General features: G+C 54.3%; 1 protein-coding gene across 2 annotated transcripts; it reads right to left on the bottom strand.

Moving 5' to 3' along the window:
• Nucleotides 1–337: 337 nt before the first annotated feature.
• ZAP70 (zeta chain of T cell receptor associated protein kinase 70) lies at nucleotides 338–24,596 on the bottom strand. 2 transcript variants are annotated; one of them, XM_054244530.2, is made up of 14 exons: nucleotides 24,498–24,596; nucleotides 24,181–24,258; nucleotides 15,977–16,399; nucleotides 15,179–15,339; nucleotides 7,447–7,585; nucleotides 7,258–7,345; nucleotides 7,127–7,173; nucleotides 6,888–6,939; nucleotides 5,810–6,002; nucleotides 5,072–5,278; nucleotides 3,145–3,337; nucleotides 2,913–3,053; nucleotides 2,707–2,819; nucleotides 338–1,459 (listed from the first exon to the last, which is right to left on the bottom strand). In XM_054244530.2, exons 2-14 carry the CDS (start codon nucleotides 24,244–24,246, stop codon nucleotides 1,336–1,338), a joined length of 1,947 nt encoding a protein of 648 aa, XP_054100505.2. In that variant the 5' UTR covers nucleotides 24,247–24,258; nucleotides 24,498–24,596; the 3' UTR covers nucleotides 338–1,335. The 2 variants fall into 2 exon arrangements, with proteins under 2 accessions (XP_054100505.2, XP_035127527.3); XM_035271636.3 differs by lacking the exon at nucleotides 24,181–24,258.
• Nucleotides 24,597–25,187: the final 591 nt, after the last annotated feature.

The following is a 25,187-nucleotide window of genomic DNA, read 5'->3' as shown; positions in this document are numbered from 1 at the left end:
ATCCTGCAAGCACCTTGCAGGGGGCATGATTGGGGACCTGGAGGTGAGGGCCCGAGGTCGTGTTGCCGGCAGGCAAGGAGCCGTCCAGAGGTGAGGCTGGCGATGAGGGCGGGATTGACCCGAGCTGGCCTCGGCCTGGGGAATATCGCCACCTGGAGGATACTCTCCAGAACTGCACCCTCACTCGGTGGTTCCTCACCGGACATCTCTGGTGTGTCCCTCATCCTTCCAAATGTACTTCACACCTAGGGGACCATTTTCTAATGCCTCCTTATAAAACAAAATTACTTTCAGCACTAATGATGACATGAAGCAAATAATAATGATGACCATAAAAGAAATGAAAGTCACAGTTTATTTACTGTCTGATATCATATTTTACATAATAATGTAAGTCATTGTTCAGAGACTCACAAGTGAATTTTTATAAAACTGAACTATCTGCAAACCATACGATTTAAGAAACCACTAAATTAACTGATGTAATTTTTTAATTCGTTCATTAGTTTTTAAAACAATGTTTGCATGTTGGTATTTTTCAAATTCAGTAATACAGTTCATGTGGAAGCTAATATGTGCATCTACCAATGAAATAGACTATATCTCATGATGAGTAAGGCACCCCAGGGGTGGTGAAGGCCCCAGCTGGATGGGGGCAGGTTTAGCGCTTGTTAAAATCGCTCCAGGCGATCCTAACGTGCACCTGGCACGGAGCACACCCAGCTCCACACAGGCAGGGCAGCTGGGTACGCAGCCCTTGGGCCCACATCCACCTGGCCTCAGGTTCCCCACTCTACCCCAGCCCCTCACTCCAGTGAAGCTGCCCCTAGGGTGAAAAGTGGGACCCAGCCCCATCTTCCCAGGGGTCACTTCCGGGTCGGTCCACACAAGGACATTCACCTCCACGCACTTCCCATAATCCACTTGTCATGGCCCCTCCCCTCACCCCGGAAAAGATGAGGGCGCTCAGGCTAGAGGGAAGCTGAGTTTATTCCAGTGATCTACACCCGACCACCTGAGGACGCCCAGGCCCCACTGTCAGGGCCCAGAGCAAGGCATCCACGCAGGCAACGCCATCAGCTCAGGGTCCTCCAGGAGCTGCCAGCCGGGACAGGCTGCACAGCCCCACTCTTGGGGCCTCCCTCCTCCCCAGCCAGAGAGGACAGGGGGCCAGGCAGGGAATGCAAGGTTGGTGCAGCCTGAGACACTTCCTACCACAGCCCAGCTGTGTGTGGAGACAACCAAGCAGACTCCGCCAGACTGTAGGGCCTGGGGTGGGGCTGAGGGCAGAGGGAGAGTCAGCGTGGAAGGTTGCAGGCCCTGGGCGGCGGGAGCTCAGGCACAGGCAGCCTCGGCCTTCTGTGCACAGCCTGGGGACCCCTCGCCTTTGCTGGCCAGGCTGTAGTAACAGGCCCGCATGCGCTGCTCCACGGTCAGGAAGTCTGGCCGATCCTCCCACCTGTGAGGGATGGGGTACATCCAGGCTGCTGGGCACACCCCTGGGACCCAGCTTCACCAGAGGGCAGGAATGCATGGTGCGTGGCTGAGGTGGACTTTCAGGGCTCAGAAAGTCAGCAGAGCTGCTGGGGTGGAAGGACAATGGGTGGTGGAGAGGCCTCTGGGGTGTGAGAGCATTGGGCAATGCGGCACAGCCTAAGAGGCAGAGCTCCCACACATGGGGTGCTAGGTGACATTCTACTGAGCGTTGACCAGTGAGGACTCAGGGGACTGAGTGGACTGGGTGTCAGAGTGGCAGCTATTGACCATGGGGACCTGGGATACAGAAAGCTGTTGATGCTGTGCGCATGCACCCAGGGGGCAGGGTGTTGGAATGCTAGGCACAGGCTTAGACGAGAGGGAGGGCGTGTCTGGTCATTAGCAGAGGCCTGGAGCATTCCAGTGGGTCTGGCCAGTGGGGACCTGCAATATTAACCGTACTGTGCATGGGGTATCCATGGACTTTGTTGGGTGCTAGGTGCTGGCCTCTTTGGGTCCTGGGGTGTAGTGCACTGGGTGTCTCCTGGAGGTCAAATTAACACATGTCGCAGTGGGGCGGACCAGCCAGAGAGGGTGTCTATCTGTTGGACTGCTTGGGTGTTTCAGTGTCATTGTCTTTAGCGCTGGCCAGCAGGGTTAGAATGGCCACGCATTGTGGGGGCAGTGTAGGGTGTCCACTCGCCCGGGTGTGTCACCTGTTGTCTGATGGGAAGTTGGGATATTGACAGTGTTAGGAGTTGAGATGTTTGAAGGTTGAGCTTCAACCAGGCAGATGTGAGGGCTGGACTAGATGAGTATTTGGTACCTCGGTGCCAGCCTGTCTGGTATTTGGGTGCTGCGTGCTGGATGGTGGGGACTAGAGTGCTGGGTGCTGGAGAATCATCTCATGACCTGAGTGTTGGTGTCATAGGTTGAGTAGCAGAGCAAGGACCTGTTTGCATGTTGCAAGGTCCATGTGTTGAGGATGGCTGAGGTTTTAGATGCTGAAGCATGGGGCCACACGCAGGGTGGCAGGGTGTGGCATGCTGGAGCAGGACAGGGGTGGTGTGTTGGAGAGCTGGGTGTGCAGGTAGGGGTGGCTGCAAAGGCCATGAACTGGGTGAAAGGCTATGGGTGGGATGACATTGGGTAGAGTGAGGTTAAGAACTCATCCGGCACCAGGACTTCCAGGGGTCGGTCTGGCCGGGTCCCCTCCCCTCCCGCACTCACTTGTAGATCCAGCAGTCACTCATGAGTGCGTACAGTTCGGGCGGACACTCTGCTGGGCACTCCATCCGCTTGCCCTGCTCGATGAAGGCCATGACCTCTGGACCTTTCATCTTCTGCTCAAGCCGGGGCCGAGACACATGTGAGTGACCAGGGTCCTCCTCCTCCTGCTCCCCACCTCACCACCCACCGCCTCTGCCTGTGCCTGCCTTGTAGGGCTTCTGGCCATAGGACAAGGCCTCCCACATGGTGACCCCGTAGCTCCAGACATCACTGCGGCTGGAGAACTTGCGGAAGTTGATGCACTCGGGTGCGTACCACTTGAGAGGCCACTTCCCTGCTGAGCGGGCCTGGGGAGGGGGAGATGCTGCCAGAATAGGACTCAGGGACCCTCTACCCACCCCACCCATCCACCCAGGCATCACAGCGGCAGAGGCTTACAGTATAGTAGCTGTCATCAGCACCCAGTGCTTTGGAGAGGCCAAAGTCGCTGATCTTGGCATAGTGCCGGTTGACCAGCAGGACATTGCGAGCCGCCAGGTCACGGTGCACGAAGTTCTTCTCCTCCAAGTACTTCATCCCCATGGACACCTGGTGCAGCAGCTCTGCCACGTTGCTCACGGGAATCTCCTCCCTGGGGTGTTGGGGAAGGCGGGCTTATCAGGGAGAAGACCACCCAAGTTCCCAGAAGACCACCAAGTTCCCAGATGCTTCTCTGACCCAGCTGGGCATGAGCCAGGTGACCATGTGTTCAAAAACTATTATTGAGCACCTGCTGTGTGCCAGGTATGGGGCTGGGGACACAGCAGTGAACAAACTGGCAAAAACCCCAGCCTTTGTCCAATCTATCCAGTGTGAGGCTTTAGGGATCACCCATACGCCACGACTCCCAAATCTAGATCTCCGCCTGCACCCTGCACATGCTGGGGTATCACAGGCGTCTCAAAGATAATGTGGCCTGACATCCCTCTCCCCATGTACATACACATGTGGCTCCTCCACCATCCTCTCCAGCAGCTCCTCTTTCTCTCACACCCAATCCGTCAGCAAACCCTGGCAGCTCTGGTGTCAGAATCTCTCCAGAACCCACCCCACTGCTCACCTCTGCATCTGCCACTGGGAGGCAGCCACAGCATCACTTGCCTGGACCCCCGCTTCCCCCGCCACACACACACACACACACACACACACTCACACACACACACACACAGTCAGCTCCACCCAGTTCCCGAGCTCCCTCCTCACTGTCTCCCACTGTCTTGTCCTCTCTGCCCCTGAGTCAGGTCCTCCCTCTCCTCTGCTCACAGTACCGCCCCCACCAGCTCCCATCCAACTCAGGGTAAAACTCCACCTACTCCAGGCAGCCTGCAAGCCTTGGCATGATCTGCTCATCCCCTCCCTGCACGGGGCCACCTCAGGGCCTCTGCGTGGGCATGCCCCCTGCCCGGAATGCCCTTTCCCTCATCTGGGTGTGGTGGCCTCCCTCAGTTTGTTCATACCTCCCTGCCCGCTGCATCTCGCACCTCGACACTCCCAACCCCTGGAGCTGCAGCATGCCGTGTCCACAGCATCATCTTCCCACAGGCTCTAGATTTCATCAGGATTGTTACTGTCTCCTTCAACCAGAATACAGGGCAGGAATCTCTGCCTCGTTTATTTGCTAATGAATTCCGAGTGCTACTAACAGTTCCTGACACTGAGAAACTGTCCAATAAACACCTGTCAAATAACTGAGTGTGGGAGCCAGGGGCACACTGGGAAGGTGTGTGCACCGGCCGGAGGACACAGACCAGCAAAAATGTGCCTTGGAAGTGCAGAACTTGTGTCTGTGAGGGCAAAAGAATGGGGATGAGGGACCAAGAATGAAACTGCAGAACTTTCCACTAAAGGGCCAGATAGTAAGGGTTTTAGCCCTTGCAGGCCGCAAGTGATCTCTGTCACATCTTTGTTTTTGTTTCTGGTTTGTTTTCTTAAAAAAAAAAACCTCTAAAAATAGAAAACCATGCAGTACATAAACAAAGTGCAGGTTCCAGATAACTGGTGACGGGCCCTTTTCCAAGGGCCCTGAATTTGGCCCAGGGAGTCGGGTAGCATGGATGTGTACAAAGCTTTTACCATCAGTGCCTTTACAGGTGCCGACTCATTCGATCCTTGCAGGGGCCCTGGAGGTAGGCACTGTTATCACTGCCGAGGTGCAATGGCAGAACAGAGGGTTAGCTCTGCTTTGCAGACATGGGTATGGGTGTGGGTGTGTCGGATGCGAGTGTGTCACGAAGGTGTGAAAGTGCATGCGTGCAGGTGCGTGGCCACCACGCCCAGGATAAGCCCTGGTGCAACCACCTGATGGCCGGGGCCCCCCAGTGCTCACTTCTTGCCGATGAGGAACTTGTGCAGTGGCCCGCCACCAGCCATCTCCATGACCAGCATGAGGGCCTCGGCCCGGCAGACGCCAATGAGCCGCACGATGTAGGGGTTGTCCAGCTGGTGCATGATCTGTGCCTCGCGCATCATCTCCTCGGTGTCTGCCTTCTCTGTGCCCTGCTTCAGCACCTTGATGGCCACGTCGATCTGCTTTCTGCCCGACCCAGCCACGGGAGGCATGTGGGCGAGGGGCACCGGCCCTGCTCGACCCCCCACCCGCACCCACCCATCGCTTTTCTCCCTTGAGTTGTGCGGTGGACACTGGTTGCCACCCAGGTTGGGACCAAGGTGCTCAGTGTCCCCGCAGCTGGGAGTGTCTGCTGAGGACACAGCCGGGTCGGTCACCAGGAACCACCCATCACCAAAAAGAACACAAAATGACACCCTCCCCAGGGGCAGCCTGTCAGGGACTAGTGGACTCAGGGATCGGGGACCCCACTGTCACTCCCCTGGGATGGGTAACTGTAGTTCAGCCATCTCCCCCTGCCCAGGCCCACATCCCATCCCCCTCAGGTGTCCCGGGCTCTCTCAGGGAACCCTTCAGCATGCACTGTTCTGCCCCAGAGTCTGTTTTCCAGGCAAACTGCTGTGAGACAGATGTCCCAGCTGCCACCCCACAGCCCGGTGAAGCCACACCCCTCTGCCCCCATGCAGCAGTGCCCCCACCACAGCAGGGTGGCCATACTTGCGCATGCGGTACACGCCCTGGCGCACTGAGCCAAAGTTGCCACAACCAAGTTCAATGTCGGCTATGAGGAGGTTATCGCGCTTCAGGAAGAGCTTCTTGTCCTTGAGCTCCTCTGGGTCACTGTAGGGGCTCTCGTATACACTTGTGTCCATGGGCATCGGCCGCGGTTTGTCTGGGGACGTTACGCGGGCTGGGCACACACAACCATGCACTCCCAGGTCAGGAGCAGGGGCGTGGGGGACAGCCTCAGCCCCCACAATCACCTGCCCCAGACAAGGGTGCCCTCCTCGGAGCATGCCTAGGCACGTGGGTGCGCATGTGTGTTCCTGCACATTGACACACACGCATGGGCATATGGTCTGGCCACAGCTGTGGGTGCTCTGGGAAGCCACATGAGGGTGGACTCTAGGGCTGTGTGCATTGGTATCCACGTGGCACCATTACTGTACCAGCTGGGGTGTGCATGTGTGTGCATTCATACATGTACACTTATGGCCAGGCCTGTCCCTGTCTGCATATGCAACACACATGTGGAGACGTCCTAAGGCGAGCATGTGGGTGCACATGTAACTGTGTGTCTTCTTCTCTGTGAACACACATGTCCAGGTCTGCACCCACCCATGAGACACAGGAGCACGCACAGCAGAGCATTTTAGGAATGTGGGCTCCAGAGCCCATCCTGGGTTCACATCTCGCCTCCAGCACTGTCTCACCTCCCTGTAGACAGAGCCCTCCTTCTCACATCTATAAAGTGAGGTAATCACCATGGCCACTTCATAAGGCCTGTCAGGAGGGCTCGGTGGCTCATACACACGGTGACCTCAGAATGTGACTGACACATAGCAGGCACTCAACAAACGTGTGTCTGGGTAGCCTCAGGAGGGGTCAGGTGTGCTCCCTGCACACTGGAAGGTGTTATGTGTGTGGGCATGTGTGCACAGGGATAAACCAAGCCAACTGCCGCAGCCTGGCTAATTCCATGGTGTCCCCTGTGAAACCCCACAGCCCTGTGACAGGGGCCCTGCTCTTGGCTTGGCACGAGCCCCAATCCATGTCCCCAACTTTGCCCGCTCACCTGGCTCAGGGGTGTATCCATCTGAGTTGAGGGTGTCCATCCGTCTCTGAGGCTAAAGGTCACAGGGTCAGCAAGGCCTGAGCTGGGATGCCCAGCCCCTCTCATGAGACCCATATCCAGTGAGTATTCCCCAGAGACAGTGGAGAGAGAGCCTCTTCCACTCCACAGGCACCTCAGCCTTCCCCAGAGCCACTCCCAGCTCCATCCCCAAGGCCACACTCCAGGTGCCCCCAACTCACGTGAGTGAATGTAGATGGGTGTGCTGGGAGCGTGGGAGCAACGGCCCCTGGGGAAGCAGAAGGGACAGTGAGGGCCGGGGACTGGGTCCTCTGCCACCCCCTCCCATAGCCCGCCCACTCACTGCAGGCACCTGAGGTGTTGCTGGCACTGCTGTTGGGGCAGGCCTCCTTCAGGCAGTAGATGAGCCCGTCTGCCTTCAGCTTCAGATACTCCACCAGCTGCAGGGAGTGGGCAGCTAGCAGGGGCTCCTCTCCTCCCTAGAGCCCGGCACCCCACCCAAGCACAGCATCTCCCAAAACAAGTTGCATGGGCAGCCTACCTGCCAGAGCGTGTCAAACTTGGTGCCCTCGGGAATGCAGTACTTGCCCGCCTTGTCCTGGCTGATGAGGTAGTGGTACACTGTCTTCCCATAGATGAGGGACAGGGCATACGTGCCCTGCTCCTTCCGCGGCCTCAGCCTGGTGGGGAAAGGAAGGGGATGTCACCCCTAGAGCCACCCAGGGGCCTCCTACTGTGCCCAGGTTCCACACACACACCCCATGGACTCCACACCCAGAAGCCTTGCAGAGAAGTGCAGGGACTAGGGAAGCCAGGCCAGGCTCCCTCACCTCCAAATCTGCTGATAATGGTCTAAGGGGCAGAGGGCAGTGGAGGGGCCATGGCTGTGTTCCCAGGAAAATTCATAGTCTTCCAAGAGCCAACAGACGGCCATTCATGTGGAATACCCAACCACACACAGTGAACACTCAGCCATGGGAGGAAGAGAACACCAATCCATTGAGGAACACCTGGTCCACCATGGCTGAACACTTGACTATCCATGGCCAGACACTTGTCATCCACAGGGAGACAGTACAGTCATCCACAGGCACTCATCCATTGGAGGTACACTCGGCCACACATCAGCCAACCATGGGAGGCATTTGGCCTTCTACAACAGACACAGAGCCTTCAACAGGTAGACCAGCACCATTCTCCTGGGGAGAGAAAGCCTTTTCCACACAGACCCACACAGGTGGGCACAGCTCCATGACCAGCTGACAGGGCACCCCTGTGCAAATCAGAAAAAGTCACTTTCTTATCACAAGACTGACCAGCTCCATAATAGACAGGCCTTTCTAGAATAAGACCTTTGATTGCCTTCTGCTGGAATTTTGTCAAAATAAACATATAAATCTTTCATTTCTATAATGGGAATGGAGCCCCTCAAAGATGGTGCATTTGTAAGGTGAGAACTTGTTCCCCATCCCCTCCAGCTCTGAGTACACACACATCCCCACACATATAGAGACCAACTTAGTGTCAGACACCAGTACCCTCGCATGAAACCCCATAGTGACAGTCATCATGCCCCGCAAAACAGTTTTGTTTGGGATCATTGGCACAAGCCTCTATTGCAGGGTCAAATGTAGCTTTCCAGTGAGGAGGGAGGGCAGCTGGCCCTGTGGAAGCTGTGAAGGCCAGAGGCAGCCGACTCCTGAGCTCAAGGATTACATTAAGCTACAGAAGAGCCCTTGCAATGGCCTGCGAGCTATATCCTCCAAGGTGCAAATTCTCAGACCAAGCTTGGCCCTGCCTGTGGATGTTCATTCACTGGACAAATCTTTACTGACTGTGAACCACAGGCCAGGCACTGTTCTGAGTGCAGGGATACGGCAGTGAGCAAGGCAGCTGTGGGCCCACCCTGCAATGAGGCCCTTCCTTAGGCAATGTCCTCTGAGTGAGGGAGAGAGGTGCGGCTGTGACCATCCCATCCATTCCTGGACAGCACATTCCCCAAAGAACAGTGCAGTGAAGGGTGGGGTAGTTCCTAGGCTAGCCCACAACAGTCTGGAGATAATGTGGAGAGTTAGGAAATCAGGGCGCGGGGCAATGAGGGCTCACCAAAGGTCAAGGAAGAGAACCCTCCCACATACAAACTAGAAAACAAATGTCCCACAGAGACATTAAGCTGGGAGAGCAGATGCAATGCCATCACAGTGACTCCAGCCAACATCTCCTACAAAACATTTCTATTTTGAGTCACTGGCACAAGACCCTGTTAAATGCAGCTTTCCAGTGAGGAGGGAGGACTGCTGGCCCTGGGGGTCTCAGAGCTGTGGAAGTCAGAGGCAGCTGGCAGGCTGTCCTGGAGGAGATGGTGTCCAGAGACTGTGAGAAGTGAAAACACCTCCTACGGGTCACAACCTGAAGTTTTAAACTGACAACAGAGACTTGATGCCAAGTGGCTACTCACCAGCAAACAGCAAACCTCCCCCCCATCTCTATCTCTCCTCCTCTGTCTGTCTCTTTCTGGAACTAATAATTTCCTCTGTGTTTGTTTATTTAAACTTCCATGTGGAATATTGGAGGAAAAACAGCCACAATATTAGGGAGCTCTTCCCATCAATAGGTGGAGTCTCCTTCTCTATCTCCTGAATCAGGGCTTGACCATATGCCTTGCTATGGCTAATTGGGACACCAGCAAACATGACACAAGCTTGAAAAGTGGTTGAGCATTGAGGTCTGCCTGCCCTCTCTTGCTTTTCCTGGCATCTCTGCAAACACCATGGGAATGAGTCCAAGCTAGCTTGCTAGAGAAGGCCCATGGAGAAGAACCAAGGCACCCCAGTCTGTCATAGCCACTCACGTGAGTGAGGCCATCCCAGAGACCATCAAGCTCCAACCAACCTTCCAGCTGATTGTGGCCACATGAGTAAACTCAAAAATCCAGCAGAAGAGGCACCCAGCTGAATTCAGCCCAAATTGCCAAGCAAACCATCCAAACTGCCAAGCAAAACAAGAATGAATAAATAACCCGTGTGTTTTGTTTGTTTGTTTTTGGTTTATTTAGTTGGTTGGTTGGTTTTTTTTGGTTTTGGTTTGGTTTGGGTTTTTTTGTTTGTTGTTTGTTTTAAGACAGAGTTCTGCTCCTGTTACCCAGGCTGGAGTGTAATGGTGCGATCAGCTCACTACAGCCTCTGCCTACCGGGTTCAAGTGATTTTCCTGCCTCAGCCTCCTGAGTAGCTGGGATTATATGCATGTGCCACTACACCTGGCTAACTTTTGTATTTGTAGTAGAGATGGGATTTCACCATACTGGGCAGGCTGGTCTCGAACTCCTGACCTTAGGTGATCCACCTGCCTTAACCGCCCAAAGTGCTGAGATTACAGGCATGAGCCACCTCACCTGGCTGTAAATGACTATTGAGTTAAGTCGCTAAGCTTCAGGGTATGAACACAGCAAGTTGTTACATGGCAAGGGCTAACCGATACACTCTTTTGAAAGAGCCATGTGAGTTCATAAAGACCAGCCACAAATTCCCAGATAATAACCCACAGGCTAAGACATTGGTGTTATCACCACATATATTTCTACTTTATTTACAAAAAAAAAAAATACTAGGTGGTGGCAGTTCTTAATTGCAGTTGAAACTTGCACTTAAACCAGAAGTACAGGCTACAAAATCAATTTGTATCTCCACTCTATGTATATAAAATAATACATAGAACCTATAAGAGCTACATCTGTCTCTGGTTCAGGCCTATCAAAAAAAAAAAAAAAAAAAAAGCTACTTGGCTGGGTGCAGTGGCTCAAGCCTGTAATCTCAGGACTTTGGGAGACTGAGGAGGGTGGATCACCTGAGGTTAGGAGTTCGAGACCAGCCTGGCCAACATGTTGAAACCTCATCTCTACTACAAATGCAAAAATTAGCCGGGCGTAGTGGTGTGCACCCGTAATCCCAGTTACTTGGGAGGCTTGAGGCAGGAGAATCGTTTGAACCCAGGAGACAGAGGCTGCAGTGAGCCAAGACTGCACCATTGCACCCCAGCCTGGGCAACAAGAGTAAAAATCCATCTCAAAAAAAAAAAAAAGAGCTACCATTTATTATCAAAGTGTTGGTTCTAAATTCTTCACATATTTGTCCTATAATCACAACACTCCCCACAAAGTAGGTATTACTGTTATCTCCATTTTGCAGTTGAGGAAAATGAGACAAAAGCTTACGTATCTTGCCTGAATTGCAGAGTTGGTAAGAGGTGGGAGGTGGAGCCAGGATGTAAATGCATTTCTGACTCAACAGTTAATTGCTATCCAGGACTACACACCCAGCTCTGTCACAGATTATCTGTGGAACGCTGAATACACTGCTTATCCTTACGTGCCTTGGTTTCCTTATGTATGAAATAACTGGTCTAAATCATAAGTTCTTGACCTGAAAAGTCTTCAAGAATGAGGTTCAGGATCAACCATGATCTCGTAAAACTGTCTGCAAAGTCTTTTAGGTGAATGTGTTTGGGAGGATTGTGAAAGGGGCAGTCAGTAGGATTCCAAAGAGAGGGGGAGGCGGGCGGATCACCTGAGATCAGGAGTTTGAGACCAGCCTGACCAATATGGGAAAACCCCATCTCTACTAAAAATAGAAAAATTAGCCCGGTATGGTGGTGCACACCTGTAGTCCCAGCTACTTGGGGAGGCTGAGGCAGGAGAATCACTTGAACCCAGGAGGCAGAGGTTATAGTAAGCCAAGTGCGCATCACTGCACTCCAGCCTGGGCAACAGAGCGAGACTCCATCTCAAAAAAAGAAACACTTGACAAAGTACTCTCTTAAAGGTCCTTTCCAGAGCAACTTTCTTTTCAAGTCAAATAAGCCAGTTCCATAAAATGCTGCCAATAACACAGAAACAAAGCTAGTATTTGCAGCACACACACAGCCTTTGGTACAATTCCATCTGTCCTTTTTTTTTTTTTGAGACGGAGTTTCGCTCTTGTTACCCAGGCTGGAGTGCAATGGCGCGATCTCGGCTCACTGCAACCTTCCGCCTCCTGGCTTCAGGCAATTCTCCTGCCTCAGCCTCCTGAGTAGCTGGGACTACAGGCACGTGCCACCATGCCCAGCTAATTTTTTGTATTTTTAGCAGAGACGGGGTTTCACCATGTTGACCAGGATGGTCTCGATCTCTTGACCTCGTGATCCACCCGCCTCGGCCTCCCAAAGTGCTGGGATGAGTCACTGTCCCTCAAACCACTGTGCCAGCTGTTTCTGGACCTCACTGCCAGCTGCAGGCTCTATGCTGTGCCCAGATGCTGGGCATCTCTCCTTCCTACCACACCTTCTCACCACCAACGCTGGTCCTCTTTGCCTGGGAGACTGCATGCCAGTTTGATATCCAATGCACAGATAGCTGGCTAAAACTATTGGCCCTCTCCTGAGACTCCTCCAATCTCAGTAGACTGGTTAACTGAGCCTGTCCTGAGCTCTGCTGTGTTACACCAAAAGTGTTTGAACTTTTCCTCTGTGCAGTGAAACCTCTGTCATATAACATTGTACATGGCAGCCTAAGATAGTAAACAGATCAGAGCTGAGCTCCTGCCATCATTCAAGCTGGAATGGGGGCCCAATCCCCGCTGCTCAACCCTCCAGTCACCTTCCCACCCCCTAGAATCCTCTGCCACTCTCACGAGGCTTTAATTGTTTAAGCTATTGGAGTGGCAGAATCATGACCTGTATGTGCGTGTGTGTGAGTGCAAGATGAGGAAGAGAGATGGGGGCGGGGAGGGAAGGAGAGAAGAAAGGAAAACTAAGACAGAAGAGAGGCAGAGACCGTGCAGAGGGAAAGCTACACTGGGGTTGTAGGGGGAAACCAGAGAAGAAACTCAGATTATAAAATCAAAGACAGATGAATTTACCTTTTATGAAGGAAAAAAAAAGAGGAGGAAAGAATTAGCTACATCAGCAGGAAGGGCTTAGAGCCTGCTTCATGTGTCCAGTCTGGGGAGACCCCCAGGACTCTCAGGAACCTGGGGTAGCATGCCACGGACGAGGGGGATATGAACATGTGAGATATGTGACCAAATGTTAGTAGGATCATGGCAAGAGTCACACCTGGGGTGGGGAGATGCAACATCTGGAGGAAGGTGGGTAACACTTGGACCAGCCATCACCACATACTGCAGGACGGGGCCCTCCAGACGCAGCAGGGCATGCCCTCAGACTGACAGTCCCAAAGGAAGGAAAGACAGCCCCCAATACCCATGTTCGCAATCCCCATTCCTTCCTGACAACCCCCTTGGTCCAATCCTACAATCAATTGTTTGCAAAAATGGCTGCCTGCATTCCTCTCCCTTCGGGAGTCCCTTTCCCACAGTGACTTGCTTTGGCCAATAGGACATTAGTGACATTACACAAACAAAGGCTTGAACTTGCCCTCTCCTCTCTGACTGTTCTTGGGAACCCTGCATCACCACTACACAAACGAGCCCCAGCCAGCTTGCTAAATGATGACTGCACAGGGCCAGCTCGTCCCCTTCACCCAGGTGACACTGAGTCAATGGCCAGTCACATGAGCGTGTCCATCCCAACATATTCAGGCCCAGTTCAGCTGACCCAAACCAGAACCGCTTAGTTAGCTCACAGAATCAGAAAAGTAAGAAACTGATATTTTGAGCCAATAAGTCTGCGGGCTGTTTGCTATGTAGCAAAAGCTAACTGATACAAATGCAAAGGTTTCCTTTTTGAGAAAACAGCCCTGTCCCAAGCTATTCAGAAGCTGCGCTGGCAGATGAGTATTATCTGTAACGTATCTAAGAGCTCCCTCAGAAGCTTTGGAAACTCCACTCCAATTAATAGTCCAACCAAATCTGAAATTGTATGGTAGGGTGAAAGAGTTATTTTATCAGCCCACAACAGAATCTTGGGGAAGGAGCTGCATCTTGCAAGAGGCCTGCAGGCAATCTACAGAAACTTCACATGGGTGAGGCAGATCATGGGAAGTGGTCATTTCCTCCAAGTGGGTTGACCGCAGGAGAGGTAACAGCCCTGGGGGAGGCAGGTGACTCAAGGGATTTGGCGGGCAGGGGCTCAGGCCAGGAATTGTGCCTACAGATTTCTTGGGGGAAATCACTGGGCTTCCTGAGGTCATGGGAGAAAAGCAGGCACCAATTTCTCTGTATCTTGAGGCCCAAGTGACTTCAGCTGCATCTGGATCCTATTGGTTATAGAAAAGATTCCATGTCCAAACCAGAAAGCAACAGCCCTAGCCAGGCTGTCAAACACTTGCCAGAGTTTTAAAAAGAGCTTTGGAGAGATTTTTTTCACATTAACAAACTCGCAAACAGCCACACGGCCTCAGCTGTGGCTCAGACACGCACATTCACCCACATATGAAAGCTAGCATTTACCACATTTTTCCTATGTCAGTTACCATACTATTGCTTCACTGCTTCACACGTATTAATCATGTACTCCTCATAGAGGACCTTGGGGGGAGGTACTGCTGTCAACCACAGGACAGTTAGAGGGGGCTGCTTCAACACTCTCCCAGGGATCCCAACTTACTTGGGCTAAAGTCCCTGCCCTGCCCTCACTTCCTCCCATTCTCCCCCTAACTTACTCAGCTCCAGGCACACGGCCTCCACAATGTTTCTAGAACATGCCTAGCCTCCTGCCTCCTCATCTTTGCACTTGCCATCGCATTTTCCAGGAACACCCTTCCCTTGAAAGCTGCATAGCTCACTCCTCAGCTTCTTTCCTTTACTCAAAAGTCACCTTCTCAGGAAGGCCTCTTCTGACCACCTAATCTAAAATTGCAACCCTTCCCCACCTGCACACAGGGCACTTACCACCATCTGACAGGGTCTCTATTTTATTAATTCCTTTTCTTGTCTACCTGCCCCATGGGGACAGGCACTGTGTCTGTTTGGCTCACTGCCATGTCCTCAGTGCCTGGTACACAGTAGGTATTCAGTAAATATTTGTTGATTGAAAGAGAGGAAACTGAGGCAGGCAAACAAGGTCCGCTACTTGCCCAAGGGCCGTAGCCAGCAGGTGGCAGAAGGGCAGGGGCGGATTCCAAGGAGGCCAAGGGATTCTGGAGGTTTTCCTAATCACTGCCACTACTTCCCCATGTCCAAGTCCCTTTGCACATCAGAAACGCACAACCCACTTGCACATGTGAGCACCGGCACACCCTCACAGCCCATCTGCACACTCACATCTGCCCCAGTCCCCAGGATCCCGGCCAACAAGCCACAGTCCTCACCGCACCCAAATCCCGGGCCCCACATACAGGAACTTGCCGTCGGTCTGCGTCCCAGAGTAAAGTTTGCGCTCGGCTTCCTCGCGCGTCAGGTTGCTGTGGTACCAGGGCATCCGCTCATGGGCCGTCGTAGCAATGAGCTTCTCCACCTGCGGGGCCTGGCTGATGATGGCCTGCTCCAGGGCCTCGCCCTAGGAAAGAAGCAGGTAGGAGAGCTGTAGGTGTGGACAAGTGCTCGGCACAGGAACCCCCTTCCGGGAGCCCTGTCCCAGAGTCCCCACCCCACCCAGGCGTCCCTAGTGGGTGTTGTGAAGGTTGTTGAAGGTCGCCTCCGCGCCATCTCCATGGTCCCCTCCCCAATCCAGCTAGGGAGGAACCACCCCCACCAGCCCGGCCCCAAGCGCATTGAAGACCCGATGCAGGTAGGTGCGCATAGCGGTGTCACGCAGGCTGTGGAAGACTACAGCCCATCTTCTCTGACAGCCGCCCTACCCTAAGGGCTCACCCTAGCCTCGCGCACCCTCCTCTCCACCCCATCCTCAGCCCAAGCCTCGCTTTCTTCCGGCCAGGTGCGCCCCTCCACCTTCCCACATGGCATTGTCGCGCACCACAGCATCGCTCAGGCTGCGGAAGGCGACTGCCACCACGGAGCCTCTGCCTCCAAGGCCTCCTGTCAGGTTCTCTCCCAACCAGGGCCCCACCTCTCCAGCTCCCAAAGGGGACTGAATGGAGAAGACGACCTTTTCCTCCCTCCTATCCCCCAAAACCCTCGACTGCCCCTCTTCGGCAGCGCCCCTCCAGACCCCGCACCCCAGGCCGCGCTCTCACCTCCAGCTTCCAAGTCTGGCGCACGTAGTCGCGCACCATGGCGTCGCGCAGGCCGTCGAAGACCCCCGGCTGAGGCTCGAGGCCCGACGGCCGGTTGCATGGCTTGCGGAGGTTGCAGGGCAGCCCGTCCGGGTCTCGCGAGTAGAACTCGCAGAGCTCAGCCGGGCCGCAGTGCGCCTTGCCGCCGGCGATGGCGTAGGTGCCGTTGAGCTGGCGCTCGATGGGAAAGTGGTGAAAGCTCACGTCGTGCACCAGCGACAGTACATAGCCTCCCAGCGAGCGCAGGCACTGGCGCAGCAGGAAGAGCCCATCTGCCATGCCCGCCAGCTTCAGGTGCTCCTCGGCCTCGGCGCGCGAGATGCTGCCGTAGAAGAAGGGCAGGTGTGCCGCGGGGTCTGGCATCGCTCCTGCGCCTCCCCAAACCTGCGGGTTCACAGGGGGTCGGAGGAACGTCAAGACTTTGGCTGCTCTTCCTGAACCAGGTGCCTTAGGCCCAGAGACGCCGCGGGATAGAGCCTGCTGTGTGCCACAGGAGTTTGAGACCAGCCTGGCCAACACGATGAAACCCCGTCTCCACTAAAAATACAAAAAATTAGCTGGAGGTGGTGGAGTGCACCTGTAGTCCCAGCTACTTGGGAGGCTGAAGCAGGAGAAAAGCTTGAACCCAAGAGGCAGAGATTGCAATGAGCTGAGATTGCACCACTGCACTCCAGCCTGGGCAACAAGTACAAAACTCCAAAATAAAAAATAAAAAAAAAAATATGTGGCACCAAATAGAACATGAAAAACACACTTATCTGTAGCATGAGAGGTGAAAAAAGAGGGCAGAGAATTTGCCTTGTGCAGCCTCAGTGGGAACACGTGTATCGAGTGACTCACATTTTTGCCACTCTGTGTCTAAGAATGATCACAAAGTGCTATGTTCGTTTTAGGGTTTCAAATATTTGTTAACAAGTAGGTGAATTCACAAATAAGAAATCCACAAATAGTGATGATTAACTGTATGTGGTAAAGCAAACATAGCAAATCTTCAACTGGAGAATCGCAGGTGAGTTATTGGTGTACAATTGATTCTATTTTCTGTATATTTGTGACTTTTCATAAACTGTTGGGGGGAAAAACGTACCTCTCCATAGCAGTTACAAGGCGTTTCTCTACTAAGACCAGCCCAGCAAAGCTACCCAGACATAAGTTTGCATTGCGGGTACTTTCTTAGCTACACCAATGAAACCACGGGGCAAAATGAATGTTTTTGTGAATCGAGAGAGGCTCCCTCTGCCCTGGGTGTCCAGGGATGGGCACCCGAGTTGAGAGGAAGGTACTGGAATGGGAATCAGGTGAGGTCTGGGTCAGGGCGCTGGACGAGGGGGCAGGATCTGCATTCTAACCCGATTAATTGTGACAGTGAGGTTGGGAGGTCCAAGCTAGAGTGAGGTCCTAGATGTCCCAACAGTTACAGACAGGTGGGTGTCCCAGAGATTCATAAGGGACTGCATTTGTGGCTCCACCTGGAGAAACAGGCCACCATTCCACAAGAGTGCTATTAAAAAGTCGTGAAGCGGCTGAGCGAGCTGGCTCACACTTGTGATCCCAGAACTTTGGGAGGCCAAGGCGGGTGGATCACTTGAGGCCAAGGGTTTGAGACTGGCCTGGCCAAGATGGTGAAACCCATCTCTACTAAAAACACAAAAATTAGCCAGGCGTGGTGGCAGGCGCCTGTAGTCCCGGCTATCCGGAAGACTGAGACAGGAGAATCGCTTGAACCCGGGAGGCAGAGGTTGCAGTGAGCGGAGATCACACCACTTCACTCCAGACTGGGTGACAAGAGCAAAACTCCGTCTCAAAAAATAAAATAAAATAAAAGTCATGAAGGAGCTATTCACTCTAAAGAAATGGAAATTTAGATTCTCACAAAAACCTACACAGGAACATTTACAACTGTTCTAGCCACAATTGCCAAAAATTGGGAATAAAATGTTTCCCAACAGATGAATAAGATACACTGTGGGACGTGCCTACAGCAGAGTTCTACTTGGCAGTAAGTGGAACCACACACAGAGACGGGCAGTTCCACGGATGCACTGCAAAGGCCTCAGGCTGGATGAAGGAAGCCAGGCCGAAGGGCCTGCACGGAACTGCATGATTCCAACATGACTGCAGGGATGGAAAACGCACCGGTGCTCCGGGGAGGGACCAACGACAGAGAGGCAGGAGGGAATTCGGGGGAATAGTCTGTGTCTTGATTGATGTGGTAGTTTCTGGGCTGTATGCATTTGTCAGATCTCAGAATTTTTCACTAAAATTATATATAAAGTTTACTGTATATAAATTATACCCCAAATTTTTAATTAAGGGGGAAAGAAATTGGAAGATACAAACACAATGGGCACTGAAAGTGCTAACGAAAATAAGAAAAGTGATCAAGGGCTGTCTACACTCCTGCCCCATGTCCCTTACTCCCAGCCTCTCATCCAGACCCTTGGTCTGAGCCCACCTCCTAGGCTGTTCTCCAGCACTGATAGCACCCCTGGCAGTGTGTGGGCACCAGAAAAGCTCTCTGTGACCTCCTCAATGCTAGGTCCCCTGAATGGCCCACACTGATGACCCCTTTCTCCTGCTTGAGACTCACAGATCTCTCTGGTCCTTCACAAACTCCCTGGCTTGTCTCCACCCTCTGACCATCCTGCTTGTTCTCCTTCCCCAACCCCGGTCCCCTTACGTGGGTCATCCTGTCTGTAGCTACAGGTGCTGCCATACCCGCCTTTCCGCAAGCCCAGAGCACCCTTGCCTGAGGTCAGTTGCTGCTGGCATCATCTCCTTTGTAAATGGAAATTTACATTCTCACAAAAACCTACACAGGAACATTTACAGCAGTTCTAGCCACTTTTATCCATCCACCAACCGTTTCCATTAATACAACCAACCTAAGACCCAGGTGTCACTCCCATGTTGCCTGTGGCTGGCTGAACCCCACAGTCTATTTCCGCAGAGCGGAGCACCAGAGTCTGCAAGTTGCTCCTCGGCAATTCTTCCCCAAGGCCTTCCTTGCTCAAGACCCTACTGTTGACTGCACTGGATCTAAACTCGCAGCCCTCTGCCCCAGCTGTGCTACTTGCCTTCCTTCAAACGGACTTTCAATGCTTCTATCCACACAGCACCCTGTACCTAGTGCACCCTCCCTTCTCCCCTCCATCTTCCCCAGTCCAGCCAGCCCTTCCCTGAAGACTCATGGAGCCACTTCCATAGAGCATGAGGACGTGGGATGAGGCAGCAAACTAGGGGCTTGTCCAGGGACCGTGTGTGCAGGGTAGCAACGCTTGTCTCTGGGGCAGGAAGCTGTGGCAGGAAACTGTCAGCAACAGTTTGAGAAGCTCCTCCCCACGTGGCCGCAGGTGCAACCTGGTAGCTGGAAACGGGTTAGGGCAAAAGAGGAGACGGGGGAGGCTGGCCTTTGGGGCCCAGTGCAGGGCTGCCAGCCATGTCCCGAGGCCACGGGGTCCCAGAGGCAGGCTCTCTCCCTGTGCGTCTCAGCTGTGTCCCGCCCTCCCTGTCCCATGGCCCACAAGGACAACTATAATCACAAGCACACCCCACAGCAGGCAGGCTGGGTGCAGGCGGCTCCTCTTCCACCCCCGGGAACTTTCTGGACTGTCCTCACTAGTAAAACATAGGGCCCAAGTTCCCAGGGACCCCATGGCCAGTGATGCTGGGGAAGCCAGAGAAGGTGGGCAGAGGTGGCAGAAATGAAAATCCCGGGGGAACGAGGCAGGAGCATTTGCCACACAGCAGGCAGCCGGAGTGTCTGCTTTCAGTGAGCTGCACCGAACTGCAGCTGCCCAGGTGACCCCAGACCCCAGGCAGGAGATCAGATGTTTCTATTCTCAGTTGTATCCCTGCAGACTCGTGGCCCTCCCAGGAGACACACCCACCATGATACCCACCCTGGCCCTCGTCTTGCCTGGGCCACCCCAACGGGCAGGACCTGGGTTAGGAGCCCCGTTCCTCACTCCCCATTTCACCTGTTCATTCTCCAAGCCTGGCCTCCGGTCTCCCTGCGCTGACCCCAGCCAGCTTCTCTTGAGTTCACAGTTCAGAGATCCTAGTCTGGCCCTTCTAGAGCTTATAGCCCCTGGATCACAGCAGCACGATCACATCAGAGTAGCCATGGGCCCCTGCCCCACCCTCACAGCCCCGGCCCTGGGAGGACAACGGGAGGTAGCCTTGGAGCCTGGTCAGACGGACCTGTCTGAAATCTCACCATTCATGTGACCTCTTTGGGGAAAGGCAGGGCTAGACCACAGCTGTTTCAGAGAGATCAGATTCCCCAAACATGCTTTAAAGAAAGAAAGAGACAAGGGGTCAAATACAGTCTCAAATGCTGTGAAAAGCACGTTAAAGGCTGTGAGAAGACCACATGGAAAGACCCCTTTCAGCATCACTTAATTCCCACACCTATTCAGCAAGGCCTCAAAGGTCTACTGTTTCACGGAACAGGCTCTAGGTGTCAAAAGCCCCCATTACATGCCCATCGCCAGAGCAGAGGGATCAGGCCAAAGCCACTGGACCTGGCAGGAGCGGGCAGGAGCAGCACAAGCGCCACATGTCCTCCCAGACAGACTCAACATGTCCCCAACCAAGGCACTGATGGAATGGCACCCTGGACCCTCACTGTCCCCACCTCCTCCTGCTGCCCCTTCTCTACCCTGTCCCCACTCCCACTCCTGGCTCTCTCTCTCTGAACCCCCAGTCCTTGCCCAAGACCCTAAGTTCACCTGAAGCCATGTTTCCTGCTCCTTAATCCCCAAGCTGTGCCTGGGCTGTCTGTGCCCACCGACAGAGGCAGCATAGGCACTGGTTGTCAGCAGATGCCAGCTTGGTGGCACCATGGGCCACGCAGCAGCAGTCAGCCATGGCGACAGGCTCCTCCTCCATATGTCTCCTGACTGCAAGAATCAGATTCAAACTGTGGAATCGTGGACCCACCACATGGTCACAGTTAGGCCTGAGCAGCGAGTGAAGCTCGCCAGACCTCCTCTGGGAGTCAGGGCCAGAGAAGGTGCCCAGCACTGGGGCCGTGGGGACTCCCTGGGGTGAGACTTGCTGCACCCCCACCATGCCATCGCATCCTCCTCTTCTCTGCTTGAAACCCTCTAGGCTCCCACCTCACTCTGGATAAGAGTGCAAATCCTCAGACAGCCCCGAAGGCCCTTCATGATGCCTGTCACTCCCACCCGCCCCCACCACACTGGCTCCCCTCCAGCCACAGGGGACTCCTCACATTACTGCTTCAGGTCCCTTGGACAAATCAGACGTGGTGCAACCTCAGAGCCTTTGTTCTCTCTTCCCTCTGCCTGGACACTCCTCCCCCAACACCTTTCACTTCATTCAGGTCCCTGCCTAAGTCACCTCCTCCAGAAGGCCTTCCCTCACCTCCCTCTCTAAAATAGCCTCTCCTTCTCTCTCTAGCCCTGACACAGCTTTATTGTTCTTTGCCACCTAAAAGATGATATTGTATCAACTTGGTGACACAGTACCTTTGTCTCTGTCAGAATGTAAGCACTATGGGAGTAGAGACTTTGTCTGGTTCCCCTACCTATAACAGCAAGGCACAGAGCAGGCACCCAATATACCAGGTACCTACAACGGTCTGCAGTCTGCTGGGATGGGTGGGGATGCCTCTGAGCACTCATGAACCTGATACCTGGGGAGGGGGGAGGGGCCACAGGGACTTCCTTAGGAGAAGGAGAGGGAATGGTGGACCAGGAGCTTCCTCCACTGACCTATGGCGGGAGAGGAGGGGCCAGTTCTGAGGAGCCTGGACACAGGCTGTTCCCCTGCCCAGAACAGCGCTGCGCCATTCTCCTGGGCCTCATGCTTCAGGCTTCATCCGTTGTCCCATCTTCCCAGAAGCATCCCATGAGCCCCGCCCCCTTCCCAGCCTGGGTCAGTCACCTCCCCTTGGCTCTCAGGGTACCTGTCCTCCCACATCACAGCCCTGATGACCTGTGTCTCTGCTCCTCATCCCTGACCAGGCTGAGTCCCCAAAGCAGGGCCCACGGCTCTGTCTTGTTTTCTGTGGAAGCTCCTGCTTCCTCCCAACAAATATTTGTCAAGTACGTAAGGATACCCACAACAGCCTCTGTGCTGGGGACTGCACTGGTCCTTCGCGAGCGTGAGCCATTTACTCTACACACACCCCGCAACTCCATGTGTTATCCCATTCCTCAGTTAAAGAAACCGAGGCTTGGAGAGGTCAATGTCATGCTCAGAACATGCAGCCTGCAAGCAGCTGGCACCAAGCACCCCAGCAAATGTCTATTTGACCCTGGAGAGCCAGGCCAGTGCAGGGTCAAGGTCAGCTTCCCAAACCCAGCAGACTCTCAGAGTCTGTTGATTGAACAATGCCCCTCCACTGCCTGTGTGACCTCAGCAAGCAGTGGTCCCACTCTGGGCCTCAGGCTCTGATTGTCAAAGGGAGATGGGAAAAGGCGGTGTGAGTCAGGAGGACAGAGGCTGCTAGAGACGAGGGGACAGGACAGCGTGGGACTGTCCTGGGCCTTGTAGGATGTTCACAGGATTTCTGTCCTGGACCTGCTAGATGCCGATCACAGGCAAAACTGTCTCCAGGCACTATCAACTTTCCCAAGGGGATGTCGGGGGGCAAAATTGGCTCTGATGAGAACCGCCTCCCTTGACCCCATTCTTTGGGGTAGGGCAGGGAGTGGTTAGCATGGGGTGGTCTGGGTGCTGCAGCCCCAGAGAGTATCCAGGAACTGTAGAGGTCAGACCCCGAGGGCCATCCAGAGCTAGTGAGGATAATGAGGGTTTTAGCAAGATGTTGCTTGTTTTTTGTTGTTTTGAGACAGAAGAGTCTCACTCCATGGCGCAGGCTGGAGCACAGTGGCGGGATCTCGGCTCACGGCAACCTCTGCCTTCCAGGTTCAAGTGATTCTCGTGCCTCAGCCTCCTGAGTTGGGATTACAGGCACACGCTACCATGCCTGGCTAATTTTTTTATTTTTAGTACAGACAGGGTTTCACCATGTTGGTCAGGCTGGTCTCAAACTCCTGACCTCATGATCCACCTGCCTTGGCCTCCCAAAGTGCTGGGATTACAGGCGTGAACTGCCGTGCCCGGCCTAGCAAGACGTTAATACAGCACCTGTATGTGTTGGGCACTGTGGATACAGTCACTCCCTTTATCCTCCCGAGGGCCCTGTGAGGGGAGCACAGAGAGATGCAGTGACTTGGCCAGGCATACAGCGGTGAGTGGTGGAGCCAGAACGTGAAGCCAGGCCCCCAGGCTCGAGAGTGTGCACATCAACACCCCAACACTGCCAGGAGCCCCTGCCAGGGCTGCAAGGCTGAGGCTAGAGGGCTGGTGAGAAGAGGAAAAGGAAGCTCTGGATTCAGCAGGAGGCACCTTCCCCGGTGGCACCTTAGGAGTCCCTGACCCTGATCTCTCAGCAAGGCATTAAGCACCTCCTGTGTACCTGCTGCGCTAGCCGGGATGAAAGTAAGGAATGATCTCGAGCTGCTCACCTCATGAACCCCTGTTCCTTCCTGCCAGGGATCCTTCCTACCTGGGACCCTTTTCCCAGCCTCTTGCCAACAGTCAGGAACCAGGCACCTGCCAGGTGCCCATATCTGCATGTGCATTTAACAGATGCAGAAACTGAGATCAGAGAGGCCAAGTCACTTGCCAAGAACACGCAGCAGTTGAGCAGAACTCAGTGTTTTGCTCCTTCCCTCTCCAGGTCTCCCTCCAACCTGAGCTTCCTACAAGTGGTCGGAGCCTGCTTGGACTCCTCATGGGAACCACAGGATTCTGCTGATGGAGCTCACAGCCCTGCTGAGTGGCCCCTCATCTTACAGGGCCTGGGGGTCAGAGTGCACATGCGCCTTCTCTGGAGTTTCTCTGTTTCCTGGAGCCAAGGATGCAGCATGATGGGGCCCAGCAGGAGCCTGGGGACCAAGCAGGTCTCACTGTATCCCCTGAACAGCCCTGCTTCAGCTCAGCCTCTGGAGGGGGCGCTGCTTCCCTCAGCGTGGCCACAGGCCCTCTCTGCCTCTGTCTCCAGCCGATCACCACCCAGCTCAGTCCTGCAGCCCTTCTGGTCCTCCCTGCAGCTGCCCCTCCCTCCTCCAGATGCAGGCCACCCCGGAGACAGCAGCCAGGCAACACTCCACCCAGACACCACTTACCTGGGGACCTACAGGTGGATGCCCAAGCAAACAGGCCACCTGTCGGGTCTCTGGTCCCAGCGCCATCTGGGTGCGGTTCTGGGTGAAGAATCGAGGCTTACAAAACTAGTCTGGGTTTCCCTGCCACCCAAATCCCCAGCCCGAGAGGGCACCCTTACTGCTCACACTCTTTACACACCCTTGTGGAAAGGATATCACACCCCGCCAGGGTTTCCCATTCATGGATGGAGGATTCACCCTCTGCCAGGTCTCTGAGACCCCCCTGGGGTGGCCCTGGCAGCAGGACACCAGCAGAAGGCCCAAGGACAGCCGCTTACCTGGACGCCCCAGCGGCAGCTCCAAGGCCCACGGTGGGCCAGGCCTGGCCGGAAGGTCTGGTGTCTGCTGAGCCCTGGCAAGCAGGCTTGTCTGAAACTAACCTATTTCCTGGATGTGAACACAGGAAAGGGGGCTGTGTTTGATGTTTACATCAAAGTCACAAAGTGCTGTGCTCAAAGAAAATCACAGGCCACGTGCTCCAGGGAGAGAGAGGGCATTTCCGGGACCCAGCACTCTCTGCCCACGGCAGGATGGGACCAAGAGAGGAGAGGCTAGGTGAAGGCAGGGCTATAGGAAGGATGATTCCAGCAGCCAGAATCACCAGGAGGACAGAAGCCTGTGTGCCTGGAATGGGAGGGTGGGCAGCAAGTGGTGGGAGGGAAGGGAGGCCCAGGGCTCATGGAAACCAGAATGCCTCTATTTTCCCCTCAAAGGGGCATAGCCATGGGCCTCCCCAGCTGGACCACCCAGATGAGTGATTGTTTAATTCCACCGGCAGGTCAGAGCCAGAGGGAGGAGAAACCCACTAAGTCAGCCCACACCCCAAAGATTGAGACCCCTCCTGTGCCAGGTGGCAGGATGGCAAGGACAGCCTGTCTCTGCTCTCCTGTGGACTCGTGGGGGTCAACTGAGTCCACAGGGAGGCCAGGGCTGGAAGGCTGAAAGCCTGGGCACTGAGGGTCCCCAGA

The sequence above is a fragment of the Callithrix jacchus genome, chromosome 14, assembly GCF_049354715.1.
Source record: "Callithrix jacchus isolate 240 chromosome 14, calJac240_pri, whole genome shotgun sequence".
NCBI classification, from domain to species: domain Eukaryota; kingdom Metazoa; phylum Chordata; class Mammalia; order Primates; family Cebidae; genus Callithrix; species Callithrix jacchus.
This window is presented reverse-complemented; position numbering and strand designations above follow the sequence as displayed.

Bases quoted from the DNA above. Each gene is read 5' to 3' on its own strand.
- ZAP70 (XM_054244530.2), bottom strand. From the start codon at position 24,246: ATGGCGCTGGGACCAGAGACCCGACAGGTGGCCTGTTTGCTTGGGCAT. The intron at 6,940-7,126 runs GTGAGTTGGGGG...TGTGACCTTTAG, and splicing joins ACCCATCTACATTCACTCAC to CCTCAGAGACGGATGGACAC. The intron at 6,003-6,887 runs GTGAGCGGGCAA...GTGTGTGCCCAG, and splicing joins TGGATACACCCCTGAGCCAG to CCCGCGTAACGTCCCCAGAC.